Source organism: Chaetomium tenue (assembly GCF_020726465.1).
Source record: "Chaetomium tenue strain MPI-SDFR-AT-0079 chromosome Unknown F5144scaffold_4, whole genome shotgun sequence".
NCBI lineage: Eukaryota > Fungi > Ascomycota > Sordariomycetes > Sordariales > Chaetomiaceae > Chaetomium > Chaetomium tenue.
Window position 1 is genome coordinate 4,072,076 of NW_027117332.1, and position 21,569 is coordinate 4,093,644.

The 21,569-nt window shown below is 57.9% G+C and overlaps 10 protein-coding genes across 10 annotated transcripts; 5 read left to right on the forward strand and 5 right to left on the reverse strand.

The window, feature by feature from the left end:
- Positions 1-288: 288 nt before the first annotated feature.
- Positions 289-2,175, reverse strand: F5144DRAFT_256183 (S-adenosyl-L-methionine-dependent methyltransferase). Its single transcript, XM_066783489.1, has 8 exons — positions 1,947-2,175; positions 1,845-1,870; positions 1,652-1,740; positions 1,410-1,562; positions 1,317-1,354; positions 1,060-1,235; positions 542-961; positions 289-487 (listed from the first exon to the last, which is right to left on the reverse strand). Exons 1-8 carry the CDS (start codon positions 2,034-2,036, stop codon positions 457-459), a joined length of 1,023 nt encoding a protein of 340 aa, XP_066643740.1. The 5' UTR covers positions 2,037-2,175; the 3' UTR covers positions 289-456.
- A 153-nt stretch (positions 2,176-2,328) lies between these two features.
- Positions 2,329-3,870, reverse strand: F5144DRAFT_256211 (protein-tyrosine phosphatase-like protein). Its single transcript, XM_066783490.1, has one exon. It carries the CDS (start codon positions 3,713-3,715, stop codon positions 2,642-2,644), a length of 1,074 nt encoding a protein of 357 aa, XP_066643741.1. The 5' UTR covers positions 3,716-3,870; the 3' UTR covers positions 2,329-2,641.
- A 428-nt stretch (positions 3,871-4,298) lies between these two features.
- Positions 4,299-6,164, reverse strand: F5144DRAFT_574624 (Spo7-like protein-domain-containing protein). The gene has a single exon (XM_066789035.1). It carries the CDS (start codon positions 5,732-5,734, stop codon positions 4,451-4,453), a length of 1,284 nt encoding a protein of 427 aa, XP_066643742.1. The 5' UTR covers positions 5,735-6,164; the 3' UTR covers positions 4,299-4,450.
- A 220-nt stretch (positions 6,165-6,384) lies between these two features.
- Positions 6,385-8,088, forward strand: F5144DRAFT_488520 (Alpha/Beta hydrolase protein; the record flags this gene model as incomplete). The annotated part of the gene is made up of 2 exons (XM_066785667.1): positions 6,385-6,663; positions 6,736-8,088. The coding sequence occupies 2 exons, from the start codon at positions 6,385-6,387 to the stop codon at positions 8,086-8,088; spliced, it is 1,632 nt and encodes a 543-aa protein (XP_066643743.1).
- Positions 8,089-9,013: 925 nt separating this feature from the next.
- F5144DRAFT_630439 (uncharacterized protein) lies at positions 9,014-12,813 on the reverse strand (the record flags this gene model as incomplete). Its single annotated transcript, XM_066792422.1, has 1 exon — positions 9,014-12,813. The coding sequence occupies exon 1, from the start codon at positions 12,470-12,472 to the stop codon at positions 9,014-9,016; it is 3,459 nt and encodes a 1,152-aa protein (XP_066643744.1). The 5' UTR covers positions 12,473-12,813.
- Positions 12,814-13,607: 794 nt separating this feature from the next.
- Positions 13,608-14,461, forward strand: F5144DRAFT_489736 (uncharacterized protein; the record flags this gene model as incomplete). The annotated part of the gene is made up of 3 exons (XM_066785751.1): positions 13,608-13,953; positions 14,011-14,218; positions 14,308-14,461. 3 exons carry the CDS (start codon positions 13,608-13,610, stop codon positions 14,459-14,461), a joined length of 708 nt encoding a protein of 235 aa, XP_066643745.1.
- A 158-nt stretch (positions 14,462-14,619) lies between these two features.
- Positions 14,620-16,131, reverse strand: F5144DRAFT_256391 (uncharacterized protein). Its single transcript, XM_066783492.1, has one exon. The coding sequence runs from the start codon at positions 15,944-15,946 to the stop codon at positions 14,975-14,977; it is 972 nt and encodes a 323-aa protein (XP_066643746.1). The 5' UTR covers positions 15,947-16,131; the 3' UTR covers positions 14,620-14,974.
- Positions 16,132-16,774: 643 nt separating this feature from the next.
- F5144DRAFT_256351 (queuine tRNA-ribosyltransferase) lies at positions 16,775-18,499 on the forward strand. Its single transcript, XM_066783491.1, has 3 exons — positions 16,775-17,146; positions 17,226-17,476; positions 17,537-18,499. The coding sequence occupies exons 1-3, from the start codon at positions 17,063-17,065 to the stop codon at positions 18,453-18,455; spliced, it is 1,254 nt and encodes a 417-aa protein (XP_066643747.1). The 5' UTR covers positions 16,775-17,062; the 3' UTR covers positions 18,456-18,499.
- A 179-nt stretch (positions 18,500-18,678) lies between these two features.
- On the forward strand, positions 18,679-20,321 carry F5144DRAFT_574666 (mitochondrial 37S ribosomal protein bS1m). Its single transcript, XM_066789036.1, has one exon. The coding sequence runs from the start codon at positions 18,736-18,738 to the stop codon at positions 20,134-20,136; it is 1,401 nt and encodes a 466-aa protein (XP_066643748.1). The 5' UTR covers positions 18,679-18,735; the 3' UTR covers positions 20,137-20,321.
- A 247-nt stretch (positions 20,322-20,568) lies between these two features.
- On the forward strand, positions 20,569-21,153 carry F5144DRAFT_548548 (40S ribosomal protein eS17; the record flags this gene model as incomplete). The annotated part of the gene is made up of 3 exons (XM_066787534.1): positions 20,569-20,715; positions 20,785-20,976; positions 21,055-21,153. The coding sequence occupies 3 exons, from the start codon at positions 20,569-20,571 to the stop codon at positions 21,151-21,153; spliced, it is 438 nt and encodes a 145-aa protein (XP_066643749.1).
- Positions 21,154-21,569: the final 416 nt, after the last annotated feature.

Here is a 21,569-nt window from a genome sequence, read left to right on the forward strand (position 1 = left end):
GACAGCGAGGATGCAAGCCGCTCATCAGTGGCGTGCGGATGCGGGAGGGGGATTCAGGGTCGCCATCTCCCGATTGAGCTGCAAGCACGTTGGGCGTGGCGGCGTGGGGGAAGACCAGCATGAACGATGCACCCCGCAGAACGTGCTGCAAAACGTGCTACAGAGCCTGCTACACAACGCAACGTGCTTCCAGCTCCATTTTGGGACGACACTTCGGAATCGGGCTGAATTAACCACTCCAACGTGAGGTGAAGGTGAATCTCACTGCTTGTTCAACTCAGGCTATTTTGTGATAGAGAAAAAGGCTTCGCTCGGACTGGGAAAAACAAGACGGGTTCCAAGGAGAGAAATATACTGCATTTGACAAGTTGCATTCCATCAAATGCGTTCAAAGCAACTTTACGGCCGTGACCCACGCTTTACAACCCAACCTGCCCCCTCCCCCGGCGGAAGCATTCATTCCGGTTTCTGCCCATAAACAACATGGCTAACGACACAGTCAGCATCTAACACCCCACGGAACACATTCCAGAAAACTCACAAATCAAACAACGCATGAACCTTCGGATCAGCCAAATCCCGCCTAACCCTCTCCAGCAGCGCCCACACCTCGGCCTCGCTCCACCCCAACACGCCCGTATACAGGCGCATCGACAAACCATCCAGGCCATTGAGCACCTGCATCAGGTTCCACGTGCCAACCTCCTTGAGCGTGGCGTCGCGCGCCCACGGCCCGATCGGCACGCGGTACCGCCGGTGCACCACGCCCTCGAACCCGGCCGCCCGCACCCACCCTTCCAGCTTGGACCCCGGGTTCGCGTCCCGCCCGAGCTTGTCGGCCGCCCCGCAGAGCGTCGAGATCCATTCGCGGAGCGCGTGCTGCGGGGTCAGGGAGCCGTCTTCCGAGTAGTAGACGAGGTTGAAGTCTTGGAATTCGGCGGTGCCGCCGGGGTTGAGGTTTCTGTTGTTGGGGGGGTGGGGTGCGTGTAAGTAAATGTGGGTGTTATCGATGGGTTGGGGGTAGTTAGGTTGGGTGGGAAGGAAAAGGGGGTGACGGACTCAAAGATTTGGGACATCAGCTTGGGCCAGTCGTGGATCGAGGCGGCCATGTAGCGGGAGAAGATCCAGTCGAATTTGGCCGAATGTACCCACGGGTCTTCGACATCGTCGACTTCGAACTTGACGTTTGGGGGAACGAAAGGGGCGTGGGTTGCCGAGAGGTCGTTGCCGATAATCTAGGTAAGAGGGCAAAAGGGGAGGGGGGGTTAGCGTGTGAAGGGTGGGGGACTAGGGGCCGGGTGGGAAAGGAAACTAACGGTGGCTTTGGGGAATTCGTCTGCGATGGAGATGGCCCCTGGAACAGGTGGGTGAGTGGCGCCGCCCAAGAGCGAGGCTGGGTTGGCACTTACATGCGCCGTTTCCGGTGCCGATATCGAGGATACGACGGGTCTTTTCCTTGTCAATGGGCGCCGCATAGAGCCCGCCGACGAGCCTTGTCATGACATTATGAAGGAGTACAAGGCGTTCCATTTCCTGTTCGTCATTTGGTCGCGAATACCCTACTTATCACATAGCCTCGGGTTAGAATGAATGATCGATAATACCGGCATCTTGGCCGTTACAAAGAGATAATCGGTTTGGGACGTACTACCCGCTCGAAAAGCGTGATATCGACGGCCATGCTCAAAAGGATAGTCGAGCACACTCGAAGCCAAGGATGTCGCATAGCTCGAGCCTCCGCTATCTCATGGCCCAGCCGTGTTAGTGAGTGAGTTCATAAGCTGTCCGCCCTGTAAAGATGGCCGGATAGAAAGGAATGAGGCTGGACTCGAGATACTACTCACGCCGCGTCGTCCAAGTCGTTCTCTAACTAAAAGAGAGAAAAAAGAGAATGTGTCAGAATCTCATCATGTATTACATAACAGGAATGAAGCGGTGGGAATTACAGAAGCATCAACTTCGATTGTCTCGGTCCCGTGTTCGGTCCATGTGGCCGTGGCGGGAGCAGATCCGGATGCCGCCTCCTTATCTGCCATACTGCGAAAGTGTTTCAGCTCACTTTTCCACGGTGTACGTGAAGAGTTGGGCCAGTCTGCGAGGTCATCTGAGAATTGAGATGAGCGGGGTTTTACCACGGTTGATCTGGCTAACCACGCAGCCACGTTAAGAAAGTCCTGCAGAGAGGTTGCATCGAACCCCGGGATTGTTGGGTGCTTTGTCCCGTCGCCTTTGCCATAGGCCTAACCGGTTTTGCTAGCCGTCGTTTCTCAATCCCTGCCTGATGCTGGCGACTCAATTGTGAGTGGACAGGGCAATGTCGCAAGGACCGATCTCCCCGAAACCAAGCGGTTGGCCCTCGAGTATCAACAACCTAGCTTCAAGGTGGATTCAACGAGGGGTTTGGCCGAAAACGAGGCAACAAGCTCAGTCAGGGGTCCCAATGCGAGTAGTTATTATACACTCTTATCTAACAACTCCAAACAACACTCGTGGTGTCTGGGTATAACCGAGTTAGCCCTTCCTTGTCTTCCAAAACAATGCCAACTCCGATGCCTTTTCCCGAAACCCATCTCCAACGGTAAAAGATACAAGCTTCCCAGTCCCAAGTCCCTGCCATCCTGGCCTCCATCCCGATCGCAGTTTAGGACTCTTCCAACCCGGCGTAGTCGCTGTTGGCAACCGCATCGCGGTCGACAAATGGCGCGAAATTCCGACTCGCATACCGCTCATTATCCATATCCATCACCATGTCATCCCCGCCTTCCTCGTCCGCCTCCTCCCTCGTCTGCTCAATCCTCCTCTTCACATTCCCACCAGCCCTTTCCCGTCCCACATCCCCTGGTTGCTGCTGCACCTGGGGCTGCTGACCGCTCATGATCCCGACATCCCCCTTGGCTCTGAGGATATCCTCATACGTCGACAGCTGAAACTTGAGGTCATCCCCCAGCGCGACGCAGAACCGCTGCAACTGCATAAACTGCACCGCATGCACGATGCCCAGCTCATACATCTCCATCAAATACGCCGCCACCACCGCAGCAGACCTCCCATTCCCCGTCTCACAAACCACCAACACCTTCCCCCTCCTCCCCTCCCCAGCCAACGCCAACAGATGCTCATTCACCACGCGGGCCGCCACCGAGAAAACCCCCACCAACTCCCGCCCATCCACAATATCAATGCCCTCGACCACGACCCCAGACCCCTCCACGGCGCGCCTCGCCCCGCCGACCAGCATCCCGCCCGTGGCGAACCGGGCGTCGCGCGCGCACAGCACCATGGTGATGCCCTCGCGTAGCAGGAAGGCGCGGTCCTTGGCGGCGCTGGCGGGGCCCAGGTACAGGAAGTCCAGGACGGGCTGGGCGGCGCGGCGCGCCTCGTACACCCAGACGGAGGCGCGGGCGCGCTGGGGCCCGCCCTGCGTGATGGCGAGCAGCTGGGCCGTGGTGAGCCGCGTGGTGTGCGCGGCGGTGGCGGACGGGTAGATGGTCATGAGGATGTCGTTGTCGTCGGTGGTGGTGGTGGTGGCGGTGCTGGGGTGGGTGGGGTCGTTGGTGGTGGGGATGGCGTCTGTTCTGGCGAGATTGGGGTGCAGCGGGGGCGGGACGTGAATGTATGGTGGCGATGGGGCCCGCGAGGAGTAGGGTGCTGTTGGAAGTGAGGTGGGTTGGAGGAATTGGGCATTGCCCGTGGCGGGCGGGTTTGAGGAATTCATAGTGATGTGTGTTATGTACGTGTATGTGTGTCTCTGCGTTGAGGGAATCAGACGGATGAAGGCGAAGAGCGGTTGATTTGTGTGGTCTCTGGCGGTGAGGGAGCCGGGTGCCGGGAGATTGACACAGGTAATTGAGCCGAGAAGGTTAGTCTCACTAGGTTTGGATGTTGGTGGCTTTCTGTTGTTGGCTTTCGATAACTGTTGGTTGGTGCAAGCAAGTCCAGTTCTTAAGTTACGAAATGACAAATAACAAAAGGTGTACAATGACGAGGGGAAAAGAGAGGCGTGCTGGTTTTATATATATCGCGGATTCAGGCAACGAAAACTACCAGGTACCGAGTAGCGGTAATGGAAACGTTTGGGGTGTTTATTGGTTTTACCTTCCCGGTCCGTTGACGGGGTGAGATACTCTCAGCTTCGTCACTGAATGAAGTCACGACTCGTCTGAACGCGATGTCTGCCTGGGCTGCAACCTGGAAGTGGGGCGGGCTAAATTGCACGAAGAGTTGACCCCAACCCTGAAGACGACTCGGGGTTCCTTGACGGCCCCTTGATGAAGCAGAGAGGTGGAAATCACCGGTGGTACACAGCAGGACCAATGTGCTGCTCCTCTTACTTATTATTAAACGTGAAATAGCGGGTACTATATGCTATAGAGGGTATCCTTTTCTGACAACCATCGGGCATGTGGAATGCCGTTTATAATATATATGACTCTGGACAACAAGCCACCGTCTAGGGACTTCCTCTTGCACTGGCTGATTTCGGGGTGCTTTGCTTCGCCAGCGGCGACGGTATCTCTGGAGTGACAGACCTTGACTCCACGCGAGGCCGGCCTTTTGCTCCGGCCGCTAGCTTCTTCCGCTTCTTTTCCGATGTATCAGATGACGTGCTGCCCTTACGCGAGATCACACCGGGATACTCTTCTGCCTCGAGCTTGGGCGTCGGGGTCCGTGATCCGTGGACGCTCGACATACTGCCTCGCCGCATACTAGCGCTGCCGCTTCTTGTCCGTCTGTGCTCGCTCACTACGGCTGCATGTCGCGGGTGGTGAGCTTTTTCGTTAGCTGCTGCAACAGGCTTCTCCATTGTAACCTTCCGCCCGGGAAGCCACCAGAACCAGCCACGGTTCTGCTTGCCCAGCTTGCGATCCCGCTCTTTGATCCTGACGCGTAGCAGGGCGCGCCGCTCGTTCTCCTTCTCCCAGTACTCCGCCCTGTACATCTCCCAGTTCTCCCTAAACGTAGGTGAGAACGGCTTCGCCAGCAGCAGGAGTTTGATGTAGTCTCCGCCGGGAGCCAAATCCTCCTCGTGGCCGCCCTTTTCCTCGTCCCAGTTCGTCACATGCACCGTCGGGTGGCTCTCCCGCGACAGATGCATCTCCCTGTCCACCTCCCGCAACAACCCCGGCTCCACCCAGCGATATGAGCTGCCATTATTCGAAAACAAGCCGTACGTGAGAAACCAGCCGGCGGTGCTCAGGGCCTCCTTCCACCAGGGGCGCTTCATGACAACCAGCTTGCAGTTGAAGCCGCGCAGGCCGCGGTTGGAGACGGCGAGCCAGCGGCGCGGCCAGCGGACGCCGCGCTCCCAGATGCCCGTGGCCCACACGAGCAGGCCCGTTATGACGCCGCCCAAAAAACACATGTGCTCGGTGGTCTCCACCACCCAGTACACGCTGCCGCCGACGCCGCGGCCGTCTTCGCGCGGCGCGAAGAAGAGCGCGTACCCAAAGAAGGCCGTCCACAGCGTCAGCAGCGACAGAAAGAAGGTGTGATGCCGTCGTCGCGCCCGCAGCTCCAGGTACTGCGCCCGCAGCGAGGCCTCGAGCACGAGGAGGTTGAGGTAGATCATCGACGGTGAACTCGGTGTGTGGGAAAGCGGGTCGCCGGGCTTGCCCGGGGTCGGGGGTGCGCCCGAGGACGCGATCGGGGTCGTGCCGCCGGCGGCTTTGGCGGGGTCCTGCCCCGGGAGGGTCACCGGGGCGCCCTTGACGATCGAGTCGAGGGAGTCGGACATTGTGCCAGTCGCCCGGGGGTTGAGCACGGCGAGAAAATGTAGACAATAGGGATGACGTGCTGGGGACCGAAAGGGTTCGGGTTCGGTGCCGCGGCCCCTCGGGAGGGATGCCTCGTCGATGGGCCTGGGGACGTCGGGTGCGTGCGGAAGCGAGTCGGGATCGGAAGCCTAACGCCGGGCTCAGTGAAAGGTCGCGCGGGTGACGGCGTAATGCAGGGGTCGCCGAGAGGAGCTGCGTCAGCTTGTCAGGCCTAGCCTCATGCAAATGTGCACTGGATTCGTATGTCCGGACTTTAGCATACTATCGCCGCCGGGTGCAATGCCAGAGCGGCGATTTGGTGGAGACGGGATTGGATGAGACAAGTTTTTTTTTTGGGTTGTAGGCGTGGTCCCTGGTTGCTCGGAGCCTTTTTGGCGGCTTGGAGTCGAGCCGTAGCGCGCCATTGCACCAACGTCATCGGGGGATTTAGCGGGTGCCATGGGGTTACCCTGCGCAAATCGGGCAGCGGAACGAAGCAAATTCCGATGTATGGGGCGACGTTTACTTGGCCTGTCTCTGTTGGGGAACATCTCACCAATTGCGAGCAAATGCAGCCACGACTCTTTGATAAGGGGCGGCGTCCCAGCGCGGCCTCGTTCCCCGTCTCACCATGCTCAAGACATACCCAACGACCTTTTTGCTGCCAAAGCGAATAAAGCTCGCCTCTCTGGCTGCACGTTGTGATTCCGACAGCACTCCCTCGCAGACCAGCCACAACAGTACCCTCTCGACCGACGCCTCTTTCTCCCCGCAAGAAGACCCTCGACAGCCGATCCTCCTCGCACGCCACCGGACAATGTCGCAGGCCAATACCGACAGCGCGCCGCGCCCCCAGCGCATGACGGGGGCTTATTTTCCTCTCGGCTACAAAGAGGCTGCACAACAATGGGTAGGTTGGCCTTGTTGGCTTCAGCTGGTTGCATCCCCCACTGCACGCCGCTGACTGACTGACCCCTCCCAGTGGACGAGCGTATCCTCCCGACAAGCCGAGCGCAATGTTCTCTCCTACGTTCCATTCCTCCGAGAAGCGACGGGGGAAACCGTCGGTTCGCAATTACAAGACCTCGCGAAGAGCGACCCTTTCGGTCAGAGGGTATGGCGGAGCTCGATGGTGCAACTGTCCGGCAAAAACCGCGCCCTAAATGAGCTGTCGATTGAGCGCGTAGGCGAGAGCGCCGATGACACCTTGGTTATGGTTCACGGCTACGGTGCCGGCCTAGGCTTCTTCTACAAGAACTTCGAACCGTTAAGTCGCGCACAAGGCTGGAAGCTGTACGCGTTGGACATGCTGGGCATGGGCAATTCCGCGCGGCCAGCCTTCAAAATCCAGGCCAAGGAGCCCAAGGAGAAAATTGCCGAGGCGGAAGGCTGGTTTATTGACGCATTGGAAGAATGGCGCGAGGCCAGGAAGATCGAAAAATTTACCTTGCTCGGCCACTCACTCGGCGGCTACCTTGCCGTCTCCTACGCCCTCAAATACCCCGGCAGACTCAACAAGCTCATCCTCGCCTCGCCGGTCGGCATCCCCGAAGACCCCTGGGCCGTCAATGCCGCCATGCCCGAACCCGGAGAATCTACCATGGCGGCGGAGTTCACCCAGGACCAAGAGGGCATCGTCAACGGCGAGCCCGCCGGCGACAACGCCGCTTTCGTTCGCGCCCCGGCAGCCGACAAGAAAGCCGCCGCCTCCAACCCCAGCACCTCCACCACCCCTCCGAAACGCCCCATCCCCAGCTGGCTCGTCTGGCTCTGGGACGCCAACGTGTCCCCCTTCAGCATCGTGCGCATGGCCGGCCCGCTCGGCCCGCGCTTCGTATCGGGCTGGACATCGCGGCGGTTCAACCACTTGCCGGCAGACGAGAAGGAGGCCCTCCACACCTACTCCTACTCCCTCTTCCGCCAAAAGGGCAGCGGCGAGTACGTGCTCCCATATCTGCTCGCGCCGGGCGCGTACGCGCGCAGCCCCGTCATCAACCGCATCCAGGATGTCGGGCGGCAGGAGGTGCGCCCAGCCACCGACACGGCCCCGGCGCTCCGCGAAGCTGGCCTGCCCATCGTCTTCATGTACGGCGAGAACGACTGGATGGACGTCGCGGGCGGGTACGCGGCCGAGGAGAAGGTCAAGCAGCGCGCCGTCAAGGCCCTGCTGCACGGCACCGACGACGAGAAGCGCCGCGAGAACGGCAGCGCAAAGGTCCTTGTCGTCCGCAACGCCGGCCATCATCTCTACCTCGATAACCCGGACGAGTTCAATGAGATGGTTATGAAGGAGATGGAGGAGACGAGGCAGCGGCGGTTGGCTGGGGGGGAATAGGCGGCGGCGGGTTTTGAGTCTGGCCGGTTGGATTTAATGGAAGTTGTGATTTATACGATGGCGGTGTACGAACGGCGTTGGTTGGCGGTTGCGAGCTGTCGGTTCAAGTCAGTCTCGATCTGGGGGTGCGATCCAGCGTGTGGCTTATAGACTACACTGCGGAGAGGTGTTTTATCAGCGAATACCATAGATTACGGTCGAGCGCTTCGAGGAGCGATTAGTAGCGGGCGGGTGCCAGGTATTCAAAATATTATTATCCAGTTTTTAAACTTTGTGATTCCTGGAGGGGTGGGAAGTGTATATGAGGGAAGACTGCCACTTGGGCTGCCTGTATAAACAACATTGGATACCTAGGTAGTTCTCCGTCTGACGAGGCACCATGTGTATTTTGTAAAGGCAACCAGCCAATATAGTCAATTAGCTAATACTGCCATCTAGACTGCTTGTATAAACAGTACTGGGATCTCCATCCGACATGGCATCATCTATATTTTATAGTTAATCAGTCAATATAGTCTTGTCAACATTTTCGCATTACTGCACCTCTATTCTCAACGTCAACCTTAGCCTTCCCGGTTAACTAACTTACAAGCTTCTACCAGCCCCAACAACGGAGAAATAAAAGAAGAGAATCAGTAAGACTAACTAGGGGTATCACAGAGGCCTGTTGCACCCACAAACCAACAAGTACGTACACAAGCACTATTACAGTCTGTATCCGACAACCTAACAGAAGAAGAGAAAAGAATAAACCCCACATACAGCACTCCCAACCCTGTCCCAGAACTCCATCAACTAACCCACAACTCTCTTCCCCCGTCGCCACCACACTCCAAGCCAACACACCACCAACTAACCCAAACCAACAGCATTAACACCAACAACACTCAGCAACAACGCGACTTCATCACCCCCAACCCTCCGATTACTTTCCCTCGTCTCTCCCACCGCCCCCACCAGCCCTCTCACCACCCCCCTCCACACCCGCCCCAGGCCTCGGCCCAAAAGGAATGACGCCCGTGCTACTAAACACCGGCAAGTCTCCCCTCCTAACGGGCGACGGCACAGGGGTGGCACACACATTCGACGGCAGCCACTGCAGCGGTTTCTGCTGCTGTTTCTGATCTTCCCCCGGCATAGAAGCCGGCCCCGATCCCGGCGTCGGGCCGTCGGGCTGGTAGGGGATGAAATTGTCCATGGCCGCTGGAGGCGGCGGTGGTGCCTCAGAGATGGGACTGCTCATGCTCATGTCCATGGATGGCGGCGGGGAGCTTGCGGGGAGGGGGGTGCCGTGCGGGTCGGTTTGTGGTGGGGAGAGGAAAGATGGGTGCGTGGAAGTTTCTGTGGCGGGGGTTGACGGGCCGATGGGGGTATGGATTTGGGGGAATGGCGACGGCGACGAGGGAGTTGCGGAGGGGTGGTGCTGAGCGCTCGCTATGATCATGTTCGGGGTTGCTGTGTCGGGTCGTGGAAGAGGTTCGTCGGCCGGTGGTGGCGAGGGCATCGGAATGGTTTCCGCCTTGGTGAGTTTCTCCCTTGCCAACCGTTCCCGCTCACGAGCTTCCTTCTGCGCCTTTGTGACGACCGTGATCTTGATTTTCTTCATCTGGCCGGCTAGCTTGTCTACCTCATCACCGGGCTTATCCGTTGATGGAGAATCAGTGGCGGCCGTGGAAGGAGCTGGTTGTGTTTCCGGTCCGTTTGTGGACGCTGCGGACTTCTTGGTGCCCCTCGGTGCTCGCGGGACTGCTTCTTTCTTTGCCGGACCCCGCGTCTTCTTCACATTCAGGTTGTTGCCACCGGGGCTTGCGACGCTCATTGCAGTCCCGGGCCTGCCCGTAACATCTGTCTTGGAGTTGCCGCGGACCGGTACAATCCGAGGAACGGGCGGTGCCGCATCTACGGTCTCCGAGGCAGACGACACAACAGTTGACGCCGCACTAAGGCGTCGTGACGAACGGGATTGCTTCCCAGGGACAGGAGTGGATGCGCGTGAGCCAGCCTCTGCCGCAAGGACAGTCGGCCCCGCCACCGTTTTCCGTCTGCTACGGTCGTCATCGTCCACACGCTGCGGCTTCGGCTTCCGTTCCCTAAGCCCCATCCTCGTTGACGGCCGGTCTTCCACAGGAGATATTATCGGAGGTAGAGACCCCGCGAGAACAGCCTGGCGCTCGCGTCTGGCCCTCGTGGCTTCAGCATTGAGCTCTTCGGCAGTGCAGCTGGCTGTCTGACGCGCACTTGGAATCAGTAACTTGCTCAGCTCGAAGGTGGCGACAGTCCAGGGCACATCCGGGGGCGGGGGCGGCTGGAACGAGATTCTGGGCACTGCATTGACTGGGGACAGCCCAGATGAGCTCCGATTCCTCGAGTTTATAGCCCTTGCTTGTGATGCTTGGGTCGGCGACGAGTATGTCGGCGGCGGCGAAGTGCGAACTGGCTTTGGCACAGGCAAAGGAGTAATAAGAGTGGACTCGAGTTGTTGAAGTTCATCAGCGGACCACCACGACGACTCATACCGCCGGGCACCTCGCTCGCTCGCGCACGAGTCTTTCCGAGCGCGCTGCTGGATGGGTTTCTGGCCCATTTCAGAGGCTGCGCCGCCGAACTCCTGGTCTTTGTTGCTCGGCCCATCCCCGGCGAGACCACATAGGTGGCTGAAAACGCCGGAGCAGAGCGCACGGTCGCTGTAGCCACCTTCGAGGACGCTGATGATGCGGCCTTCAACGCTCGTCCCTTCTTCCGCCGCCATACGCACCACGTCGCGGGTGAAGCGCGCGTAAAACTCGGTCGGCACATTGACATTATGCCGCTGCATACCGGGGTCCTCATATTCGCTCGCGTCGAAGCCGGCTGAGAGGAAGATGGCTGCCCTCGAATTCAAGCCGGACGCCCTTAGCCGCTCCGTGTGGCTCTTCAGGTAAGCACGCGTTTTCTCGAGTAGAACCCCGTACTTGGACTCGTAGAGGGCCCAGAAATCGGCCTCAGTCTGCCAAGATTGCAGGTGGACATTCCATATACTCTGGCCGTGCGCGTTGTCGATGCAGATGCTTGCGTTCCTAACCTTGTCTTCATCGCCCATCTCACACGGATACGAGTTGATATCGTGCAGGCTGAAATAGCCAATCGATGTCTTCTTCCACCAGGCCGCGTTCTTGGCCAAACCGACACCTCGCGCATTGTGCTGCCAGGTGATCGCCTGGGAGCCGTCCCCGTGATGCAGGTCAAAGTCGATGATGGCGGCATGTGTTAGGCCATGGCTCAGTACGCCGTGCATAATACCGACATGGACATTGTTGACCCAGCAAAAGCCAGACGGATGGGACGCGGAGCAGTGATGTCCCGGTGGCCGGATTGCGACAAACGCCCGCTGGGGTCCTTGGGGCCTAAAGACTGCATCGACGGCATCACACACGCCCCCGAGCGCCCCTTCCATGGCCTCCAACGACTCCGAGCAGAGATACAAGTCGCCCTCATGAAACTTTTGCGGCACTTCCGCATTCACGCCTCGGTCCATATCCGGCCGCTGGAGTTCTCTACCACCGCCAGCGAGTTTTGCTTCGGCTGTTTCACACATCATCTTGAGCTCCTCCATCCACTTTGTTCCATGCACGTTGGTCACTGTTTGCGATCCTAGGGATAGGCGCCGATTCGATCTCTGAATCCGGAACGGAATCGAGGGAAGCGACGCGGCATCCGCCTCGGGGTGGAGAGGGAACGCGCCGTCCTGATGCCGCTCGCCCAACCTCACATACGCTGCTGACACACCCAAAACACAGGCCTTGATCCTTTCGGGCCGCTCAACGATGGTGCTAAGCTGCGCACGCGACGCCCGAGGGCGGGAAAAACGGTGTCCATAGCAGGCATCTTGAAGGATAACCACAGTCTCGGCTCGACGGGTAGGCTCGGGGCCATGGTGGGCATCCAACTCGGCCTTGAAGTGCTCGCTGGCAACGGAATGGGGTGTCGGGAGGGGCTTCTCTGGTACCTCTGGAGACATGCTCCGGAGGGGCGATCTGGCTGACCTGGTCCTGTTCGGCGTCGGGATGTTGGCGGAGCTCGCGCGGCGGGATGGAGTGATGCCGTTGACGGAATGCAGCGAGTTCATGGACGCTTTACGCAACAAGGTTGGAGTCGCGGATCGGGAGGATGGAACAACGGAAGCGGATGAGCTGCGAAAGGGACTGTGCATCGCACTGCTCGGGCGCGGTGAATTTGGTGACCGGGAATGGTCGGCGACTGGCTTTAGGGGGGTAGGTCCGGCGGGACGGGGAGAGCGGGGTGTTTTGGCGGCGGGTGAAGAGGTTGCGATGGTTAGGCGATTCAAAGATTGCGCCAGGTCCCCATTGTCATCCCGAACATCATTGATGCGACTTGATTGATCCATTGTTGCCGATACCTTGTGCGGAAGAGAAATACCTAGGCGGCAGTGGGGATAGGCAACTGCTGTGGCGTCAAAACCGTTTATAGGGGGCCGCCGCTGTCGCACCAAGCAACGGAAGCCGATCCAAGGGAGTTGATGCAAGCACTTTTAAGGGAAAAGGGAAACTGATAGACAAAAAGTGGAGTGGATCAGGTCTCACAGCCAAACGTGCATTTCAAGCCAAGCTCAAAGCCACGTCAGGACGATGCAACTGCATCGGATAGTCTTTTGTCATGAGAGTTGAGAAAGCGGATGCATCATCCGCTGGCGGCCGCTGGGTGACGGGATGGCAGTTCAAACAAAACACGCGCACAGGCGCGTCGTGGTGGGGGACGTCATAGGGGGAAGGAATGGCCACTTCACGTGATAACCACGAAATTGGGCGGGTCTATTCGTACCGAGCTCAGCTGTCATTTCTCTCCCTGTCCTTTCCTTCTGGGCAATTGATGAACTTGTGGCTGTCAAACAAACGAACAACTTGGATCAACAAAGCTTCCATGTGTGCGACAGGAACCCCAATGAATAGTTACACCCTCATTCCCCGATACTAATTCCTGACACATATTCGGCAAACAATGAATTACAATCATAAATGTTTCCATCACTTCTGTCGTGATTCGTACTCTCCAACTCATGTCTGCCCCGCTCCCACATCCAAGTACGAATCATTTCCCATCGTGGACGCCAAGAACATTATTGGTGGGGTGGCACATTTCTTTGCTGGCCAAGCACCCGAGCTCCCAGAATCGGCTGCCGAAGTCCAGGAAGCGGCAAGAGGTCATCTGCAGCTGGAGACCTTGACTGAGCCGCAAGCTGCGCAAAGAGGGGAGGAATTCTTGATTCTGACGCCATGGGAAGCTCTCCGTTGGTGAGTAAAAAGGTGTAACTACTTCCGTGAGTGAGTTATTTGCCAGCTAGGTGCATGTATCTTGGCCCTGGCACCGATGACTGTACTAGGTTGTATTCGTGGCCTGCGTTCCTTCGAGCAGCCTGCCTGGCCCTTGGAGGTCGCTTAAAGCCGTAATTTCACCCCGTGATGGTTTTGTGAACTCTCTCCGCCGTCCCGTTCTTGTTCGATACTGAAGATAAACAAGACAAGATGGCACGCCAATTCCTCGCCGCGCTTGCCCTCGCGCATAGCGCCACTGCTTTAATGGAAGGTTTTGTCGATGTCTTGGTCCAAGTAGACGAGGTTCGGGTTCCCGCGGATCTTGTTGCGGGTATAATACAAGTTGCCGGGAGTGACGATGGCTACGAGGCCTGCGAAACCGCCGACGCTGCGATCAGCTACTGCTACGATGCCGGCTATCTCGATCCTACCGCCCCGGCCGTCCTCGGGAACGCCTGTTTATGCTGCGACGGTGCCACTGGTATTTCCGCCGTATACTCGAGCTGCGCGTCCTACGCCTTGAACGAGGTACCCGATGCCACCAGCGTGTACCAAGGTACGCTCAGTTGTCCGCGCCGTCTCTGCCGCTTCATTTTAGACTAACTTTTCCTAGCCGTCTCTCAAATCTACAGTATTTGCGCGAACAGGGTTGTCTGCGGCGCTACGGCAACTTCGCGCAGAGCACCGACACGCACGGTGTCAGATGGGAGCTCCATAACCGTTCCTCCAGTATGCTCATCGATGCTCGATATCTACAGCTCTTGCTCCGAGAACCTGGATGTCCAAACTGCTGGGCCCGAGGATGCCGCCTCGTGCTTCTGGTATGCTGCCCCCTGCAAGACCGTGCACTTGCGGAAATTAACATGATGCTAGCCCCGAGGTGTCGGGCACTGTAAACACAGTGTTCCAGGACTATGCGAGTTCTTGCGCCCCCTGGGCTCGAAGTTCATTCCCTAGGGATTATTCTAGTAAGTGCAAACCCGCCGCATTTCTGTGAGTGTGCTTGGAGGAACATAGGGTCTGATACTTCACCTAGTCATCAGCCAGCTCGCGACATATTGTGACGCATATTTATCTCCCAGCACTGAAGCCCCGTTCTTCACTACGGCTGGGACTCGCACCGACGGTGAATTTGCGCGTCCCTCGACGACTTCCCCGCCGGGTGGTGCCGACGACAACGACGACAACGGCAACGGCGACGGGACCTCTCAGGGCACTGAAACGACCTCGAGTTCGACTGGGCTTGCCGCTCCAGGGTTGGCGGTGCCCGGGGCTTTGGCCTGGTTCGCCAACTTGGCCACACTTTTTCTCTCGTTTTTCTTCATGATTTAGGCGATTGAGTCGGCGGACTATCGCATTTTGCAAGTGGTAATGAGCAAACGGTCAGGTTAAGGACTGTGATGATCTAGACATTGATGCTGAGCGGGTAATGGCTGGGTATCTATTGTGTACTTTTGGATAGGGTATAATCTAGACGCTATGATTTTCATCCGATGGTTTTCATTCCGACCTCGCTGGTCCCGGTCCTCTATTTCCCATCAACTTCCCGCACCTGGAAACTAAGCACTCCTCCACATTCACGACGCGCAAGCCACATGCCGACACCCCCACGGACTCAGCACCATAGCCTTAGGAACCAGCTCCAACCCGCCCCGCCCCGTCCCATCTCCAGCGCCCTCCTTCCCCAACCCACCCCACCCAGCCTCACCAACCGACCCAGCCTCACCCACCCCGTCCCCGAGCTCCACCCGAAACGACGCCCGCACCCGCTCCATAATCCGCACGATCTCCGCATCCCCCGCCGCAGGATCAACAAACTCCACCTCCCTCCGGCCCCCTTCCGACGGCAGACCAGTAGCACCCAACCGCTGTTGCCGCCTGCCCTCACCACCATCACTAACCTGAACCACCAAATACGCCTCCTCCAACAACGGACACCCCCGGATCAGACACACCTTGCCAAACACCTCCCACGGCCGGCGCACCTCGGCGGGGACGTAATCCACCGCCAGCCGGCGCACCACGCCCGCGAGCCCACGCGGCCCGGCTCCCGCCCCCGTTCTGGTCGCTGCCGTTGTCGCTGTCGTTACCACCGCGGTTCGGGCCGTCGCCGCCCCGGCCGCAAACTCGCGTGCCCAGTCCGCGTACCCCAGCCCGAGTGGGTCAGCGGCGCGTGGCGGGCGCGGTAGGTATAGTGTGTCGAGGTGCGGGTGGTGGTAGAAATACCTGCGGGGTTGGGGTTCGTCGTCTTCTGGTGGTGGTGGTTGTTGTTGTGGTTGCTCTGGTGACTCGGTTGGATCGGGGGAGGGTTGGTGGGTGGGTGGTGATGGTGGAAGGAGGCACTTCGCGTAGAGGCGCAGGCCTTCGGCGCGGGATTCCCGCGAGATGTGTAGGAGTGTGGGCGGCGGAGTTGAGCAGTGGTAGGTGTCTCGCGGAGCGGGAAGGTAGGAGAGGGTTGTCACGCGCGGGTGGCAGGCGTGGTGGTAGATTTCCAGACGGAGTTCGGGGGGGAGGAGGGGGAAGAGGGTGAATGATGTTAGGGATGTCATCGTCGGGGCGGTGGTGCAGGTGAAAATTATATATCGAGTTGGACGGAGGCAAGAGAGGTAAACAATCGGATCACTCCAGCTCAGGTTGGGGATTGACTGTTCAGTTTAGGTGTGACTCCGTCTCTTGCATGTAAGTGAAGTGAGTGCCAAGATCGTGACGTAGGTAAGGGGAGAGATTCCCTGGTATTATAAGTTGCTAAGTCAAGGATGGATAAGAACAAAAATAAACACCGCTGAGGAAATTAACCATGCCAATGCCGCAATCATGGGCAACGCGGAAGAAAAGCTTGAGCTTGCCGCTTAAAGTGTCGAGTGGGACCCATTACCGAGGTTATGGGCTGATTTCAGGCTTCAACTGATTTGGCATTGATGGCATTCGCTGCGGATTCATTGCCAAGGACGGCAAGCGCAAGGGTTGATGAGCCGGGACCCAGAGAAGACGCCCAGATCTCCCTTGGCGAGGGCGAGGACTTTGACAGGAATTTGCCAGCCAACGCTTCCACTTGGTACACTAGTTGGCTTCTCGAGGAAATGATTTAGGTGTCAAGATGCCTGCCCACATCGGTCACAAGCATTCACTCGGCCTCAGATTTTAGGTCCGGTTTTCCAATGGTTCGTGTTGCAAGCAGCTAACCGAACGTATCAAGGAGGAGCATCCCGAGAATCGTATGATTTTTGACGAAAAATCATGGTGGCCTATGCGTTGCTGACCAGGTACACACAAACAAGCAAATCCAGATGATTCTGCCGGGACTGGATTGCCAGAAAACTTCTTCGTATCTAGCTCTTTTGGGCGAGGCTATGAATCTAACATTATACCACGGCAAAACACTCGCTGCTCTGTCTGATGTAGGTGTCTCGTAATGCCTGCCTTCGTTCGTTCAGTATTGCCGTTGTCGCCCTTTCCGTCACATGGATGAGGTCACCCTGAGCCCAAAACGTTCTAGACTGGCCTGAGGCAGAGGGCGACAGAGTGGGGCTCGGCTCCTTGGTGGGGCTTCTCGGAGGAGACCCCGCGACCCGCGTTGAAGAATTTCGGGGCTTGGCGGCCGAACCACTCCTGCCCGACCGATGTGAACTGGAACCAGCAAAGACTGGCAGAAGGGCGGGCGGAGAATGTGGGCAACTGCACGAAGGATGGCTTCAAACAGGACGTACACCTCGCCTGCGCTCACGTTTGAGCTGACCGCTCGGTGTTCGGTAAGTGAAACCCTAGTTCCATCGTGTTGGTGAATCTCGAAGAGGAGTGAGCCATTGGGCTAACGCATGTTGAATGCAGGTCACACGCGCCCGCGCGTCGATCCTCACACTCCCTCATGGCACTGTCGACCTCCCCATATTTATGCCCGTAGCCACCCAGGCGTCGCTAAAGGGCCTCACTCCCGAACAACTCGAGACCACCGGATGCCGACTCTGCCTCAACAACACCTACCACCTCGGCCTCAAACCCGGTCAAGAGGTTCTCGACGCAGTCGGGGGCGCCCACAAACTGCAAGGATGGAACCGCAACATCCTCACAGATAGCGGCGGGTATGGCCCCTTTTTTTGGACTCTGGTTCTCGTTCCTGACTAACTAACCACCCAGCCCAGTTTCCAAATGGTCTCCTTGCTGAAGCTCGCCAACATCACCGAGGAAGGCGTTCGCTTCCTCTCGCCCCACGACGGCAGCCCGATGCTGCTTACCCCGGAGCACTCAATGAGCCTGCAGAACTCGATCGGCTCTGACATCATGATGCAGCTCGATGATGTGCTCGTGACCACCTCACCCGACAAGGCGCGCATGCGCGAGGCCATGGAGCGGAGTGTACGTTGGCTGGATCGCTGTATCGCCGCGCACAAGAAGCCAGACACGCAGAATCTATTTTGCATTATTCAGGGTGGCCTGGACCTCGATATGCGCCGCGAGTGTTGTCGTGAGATGCTGGCGAGGGACACGCCCGGGATTGCTATCGGCGGGCTGAGCGGTGGCGAGGCGAAGGACGATTTCTGCAAAGTCGTTTCTACTTGCACCGAGATGCTGCCGGATCTGAAACCGCGGTATGTGATGGGAATCGGATATCCAGAGGACCTAGTTGTCAGCGTCGCGCTCGGGGCCGACATGTTTGACTGCGTTTGGCCGACGCGGACGGCACGATTTGGCAACGCCATTACCAAGCATGGCGTGCTCAACATGAAGAGAGAGACGTACGCGGCAGACTTTGGACCCATTGAAGAGGGCTGCGGGTGCCCGTGCTGCCGGCCCATCGAGGAAGAAGGGGCCATGGGGATCACAAGGGCATTTGTGCACCACAACGCGGCTAAGGAGACGGTCGCGGCGCATCTGCTAACGTTGCACAACGTGTGGTACCAATTAAATCTAATGAGAGGCGCGAGAGAAGCGGTCATCGAAGACAGATATCCGGCCTTTGTGAAAGAGTTCTTCGGGAACTTATACCCAGATCGAAGTAGCTACCCGCTATGGGCTGTCAATGCCCTGAAAGGGGTCGGCATTGACTTGCTAGAAACATAGACATTCTGTGCTCTCCTATTTGAGATATCGAATTAATATCCATTGAATTTAACTCGTTGCCCACGGCTAGCTTACTTAGTTCTCCTATTCAACTATATCGTCCACGTTGGGGTGTTCTGCTAGTATGGGTGTTCAGATACAGGGTTAGGGTACTATGCGCTTGGCGGTCATTCGTCAAAAGCCGGCAATCCAACCAAGCCCCGAAATTTTGCTCCGTTTTCGACCGCGGGCTCCGACGTCGACACCGACAACACACGGTTCAGGCCGATCTAGACTCACAATGGCGGCCAGGAGCGTGTCCCCCGGAGGCGCGCTTCTCCGGACTTCGCGCATGTTTGCGATGGCAGACCCAATCCCTCCACCACCCATCGAGGGCGCTGCGGGCAGCTTTTTTAGCTCGACCACGGCGACAGTCGCCTTCCCGACTCACCAGGTCATCACAACCCTTAGCTCCTCGAGGAAATTGGGAGATTGGGGTCTCAAGCGGCCGTTGCCCCTCAAGTCGACGACCAAGTCGTCCAACCCGATGCTGCGCGTTAAAGCTATCGACACGATAGAGCAGATCACGGACTACAGCTCGGCCACCGACCACGGCATCACACTGCGAAAGTTCCAGGAGCTCGGAATCCCTGTTACGGCACGCCGGCCAGCCGGCGGGGACCGCCCAGAGAGCACAACTACTATGAACCTACCACAGATGTCCGCGTTCGAGGAAGCGCTCGATGCTACGGATATCCACCCCGACAAGCGAGCTGAACTCGTGGACATGCGGTGGAAGTTTACCGGCCCCTGGTTAGCTGGCATGACGCAGGGCGAGTTCAACAAGTGGCTGGCGAAGGAAGTCCGACCCAAGCGACCTGCGTTCCGCCAGTTTCTCAAGAAGAAGATCGCCAGCGAGCGCCATGTGGCGATAGCGAAGGAGGCCCTGGATAAGGGGCAGGAACAACCCCCTATGGTGGACCCAAGCACGGTGACAGAGGACGAGCTTATCGACTACCTGCGCAAGTTGCGTCACAACAACCAGGCGTTGTACGACATGGTCGGCCAGTTCCTTGACCTGGCGCCGCTCATGCCTCCCGACGTCAGTCAGACGGGCCTTCCCAAGGAGAAGGTCAGGGCGCTTCAGTTCAGCGAGGTGAAGACCCCGTACGCTGAGCGTGGTCCCCCGGTTACGCATCCCTCGGCCGGTCTATCGTACCTGCGTACGTCCATGTACATGGAAAACCACCCGATCTACGGACCCCAGAAATACATCACGCCGGTGGTAGGCAGAATTCTAAAACCGCGCCGCCAAGCGCAAGCCACGGGGGCCAGGATTGGTGTGGCCGGTTTGATCGTCAACACCGCGTTGGGTGACACGCGCTTTAATCAGCGGAATAACCCGGCCGCCGTCTTCGACAAGATCGACCCCAGCGTTGAGGGTGGCGCCAAGGTGTGGGTGCAGCCCATGAGGGCGGCGGTGGACTCGGTCGGCTGCGTGGTCCTGTCGGTCAACGACGCCTCGGTGGAGGCCACCCTCGTTGCGCAGGAGTTGCTTGGCAACGCCGTTTGCCTTGGTGCAGAGCGGGCGGAGGATGAGATGAATAGGCGCGAGACGGCCAATGATCTGAGGCGGAGATATAGGGCGCCCGACTCACCTACTACCATGTCGAGTGCCCGGGACTATGGACTAAGCGAGTAGTATGCTTGGAGTAGCCGATGGTCGTGCTTGGGGTTGAGTGCAAGAGAGAGAGGCATAGCCGGGTGCCGGAAAGAGCAGCCAGGAGGCAATGCAGATATGACTGTAGCCTGAATCTTGTAACAATAAACCAACTGTAGAATAGCCCCTACATAGTACATCATTCTACCTATCTCCCCTGGAATGGCACCCTTGGATGCGAGGCCCCACCTTTCCGCCATCGCTACCAGGCACGTGCCAGGCTACCTAGCCACGAGCCGTTAGCCACACTAACCACAAGCCACATCCGCAATCCTTTGGCATGCCCTAACGCACCACCCCACAGTTGTGTCCGCCAAAAAGTCGGCTTGCAGCGCAGCCCGCGATCTTCCCGAAACCTCGTCGTCCCGAAACTCCAGCTCAGCAAAACAGCCAGCAACTAACCGAGCCGTCAAGATGGGTCGCGTCCGTACCAAGACTGTCAAGAAGTCCGCCAAGGTCATCATTGAGCGGTACTACCCCAAGCTGACGCTCGATTTCGAGACCAACAAGCGGGTGTGCGATGAGATTGCCATCATCGCCTCCAAGAGGCTGCGCAACAAGGTGTGTTTAATCGGCTCACCGTCGAGGCTCGATTATGGGCTCGAAATTGACCATATGTGTTTTCGCTAGATTGCCGGCTACACAACCCACTTGATGAAGCGCATTCAGCGTGGCCCCGTCCGCGGTATCTCCTTCAAGCTCCAGGAAGAGGAGCGTGAGCGCAAGGATCAATACGTCCCCGAGGTTTCCGCTCTCGACTTCTCCGAGGCCGGCCAGCTTGAGGTCGACGCCGAGACCAAGGACCTGCTCAAGCACCTTGGCGTACGTTTTTTCGCCTTCTTAACCTTTTTCCGTTTGAATAGACTGGAGAGTGGTTTTGCTGACTTGCTCGCTCTGCAGTTCGACTCCATCCCCGTCAACGTCACCCCCGTTACCCAAAACCCCGTCGTCGAGCGCGGCGGCAGGCGGTTCGGCGACCGTCCCCCTCGTCGCGACTAAGCGTGTCTTTTGCAACATATTGGCTGGCTTTTTCTGGGGAAACACGACAATCTCACGACACACAAAAGGATACGGCTGCGGGTTATGGCAATACATGGGCATGGCTACACGGCGTCTATCTGGGAGGTCATGAGAAAGAAGGAATAGATTCTCGACTAATACAGAGATCTGTTGCCCACAAAAGGTGTCGCTGATTCCCTAGGGTAATTCCGGGGATGACGCTTGACTGCCAATCTTAAGTTCCTTAAGGCTGTGGTGCGTGTTGAAACTCGGGCTGTGCTGCTGCCGGCCGAGTTTGTCAGTGATTATCTGTGGTTCGGCGGCCAAATGTCGAACTTGCCAGGTGAGATTAAATGATTGTGCCTAGGCACCATTTTAAGGCGACGATGCGCAACCGATGCTATGCTCCTTCCTTA

Excerpts from the sequence above, each read along its gene's own strand:
- F5144DRAFT_256183 (XM_066783489.1), bottom strand. The coding sequence starts at position 2,036 with ATGGCAGATAAGGAGGCGGCATCCGGATCTGCTCCCGCCACGGCCACA. Across the intron at positions 1,563-1,651 it reads ATATCACGCTTTTCGAGCGG|TAGGGTATTCGCGACCAAAT; the intron begins GTAGTACGTCCC and ends CTATGTGATAAG. Across the intron at positions 1,355-1,409 it reads CGGCACCGGAAACGGCGCAT|GGGCCATCTCCATCGCAGAC; the intron begins GTAAGTGCCAAC and ends CACCTGTTCCAG.
- F5144DRAFT_256211 (XM_066783490.1), bottom strand. The coding sequence starts at position 3,715 with ATGAATTCCTCAAACCCGCCCGCCACGGGCAATGCCCAATTCCTCCAA.
- F5144DRAFT_574624 (XM_066789035.1), bottom strand. The coding sequence starts at position 5,734 with ATGTCCGACTCCCTCGACTCGATCGTCAAGGGCGCCCCGGTGACCCTC.
- F5144DRAFT_256391 (XM_066783492.1), bottom strand. The coding sequence starts at position 15,946 with ATGACATCCCTAACATCATTCACCCTCTTCCCCCTCCTCCCCCCCGAA.
- F5144DRAFT_256351 (XM_066783491.1), top strand. The coding sequence starts at position 17,063 with ATGTGGGCAACTGCACGAAGGATGGCTTCAAACAGGACGTACACCTCG. Across the intron at positions 17,147-17,225 it reads AGCTGACCGCTCGGTGTTCG|GTCACACGCGCCCGCGCGTC; the intron begins GTAAGTGAAACC and ends TGTTGAATGCAG. Across the intron at positions 17,477-17,536 it reads ATCCTCACAGATAGCGGCGG|TTTCCAAATGGTCTCCTTGC; the intron begins GTATGGCCCCTT and ends CACCCAGCCCAG.
- F5144DRAFT_574666 (XM_066789036.1), top strand. The coding sequence starts at position 18,736 with ATGGCGGCCAGGAGCGTGTCCCCCGGAGGCGCGCTTCTCCGGACTTCG.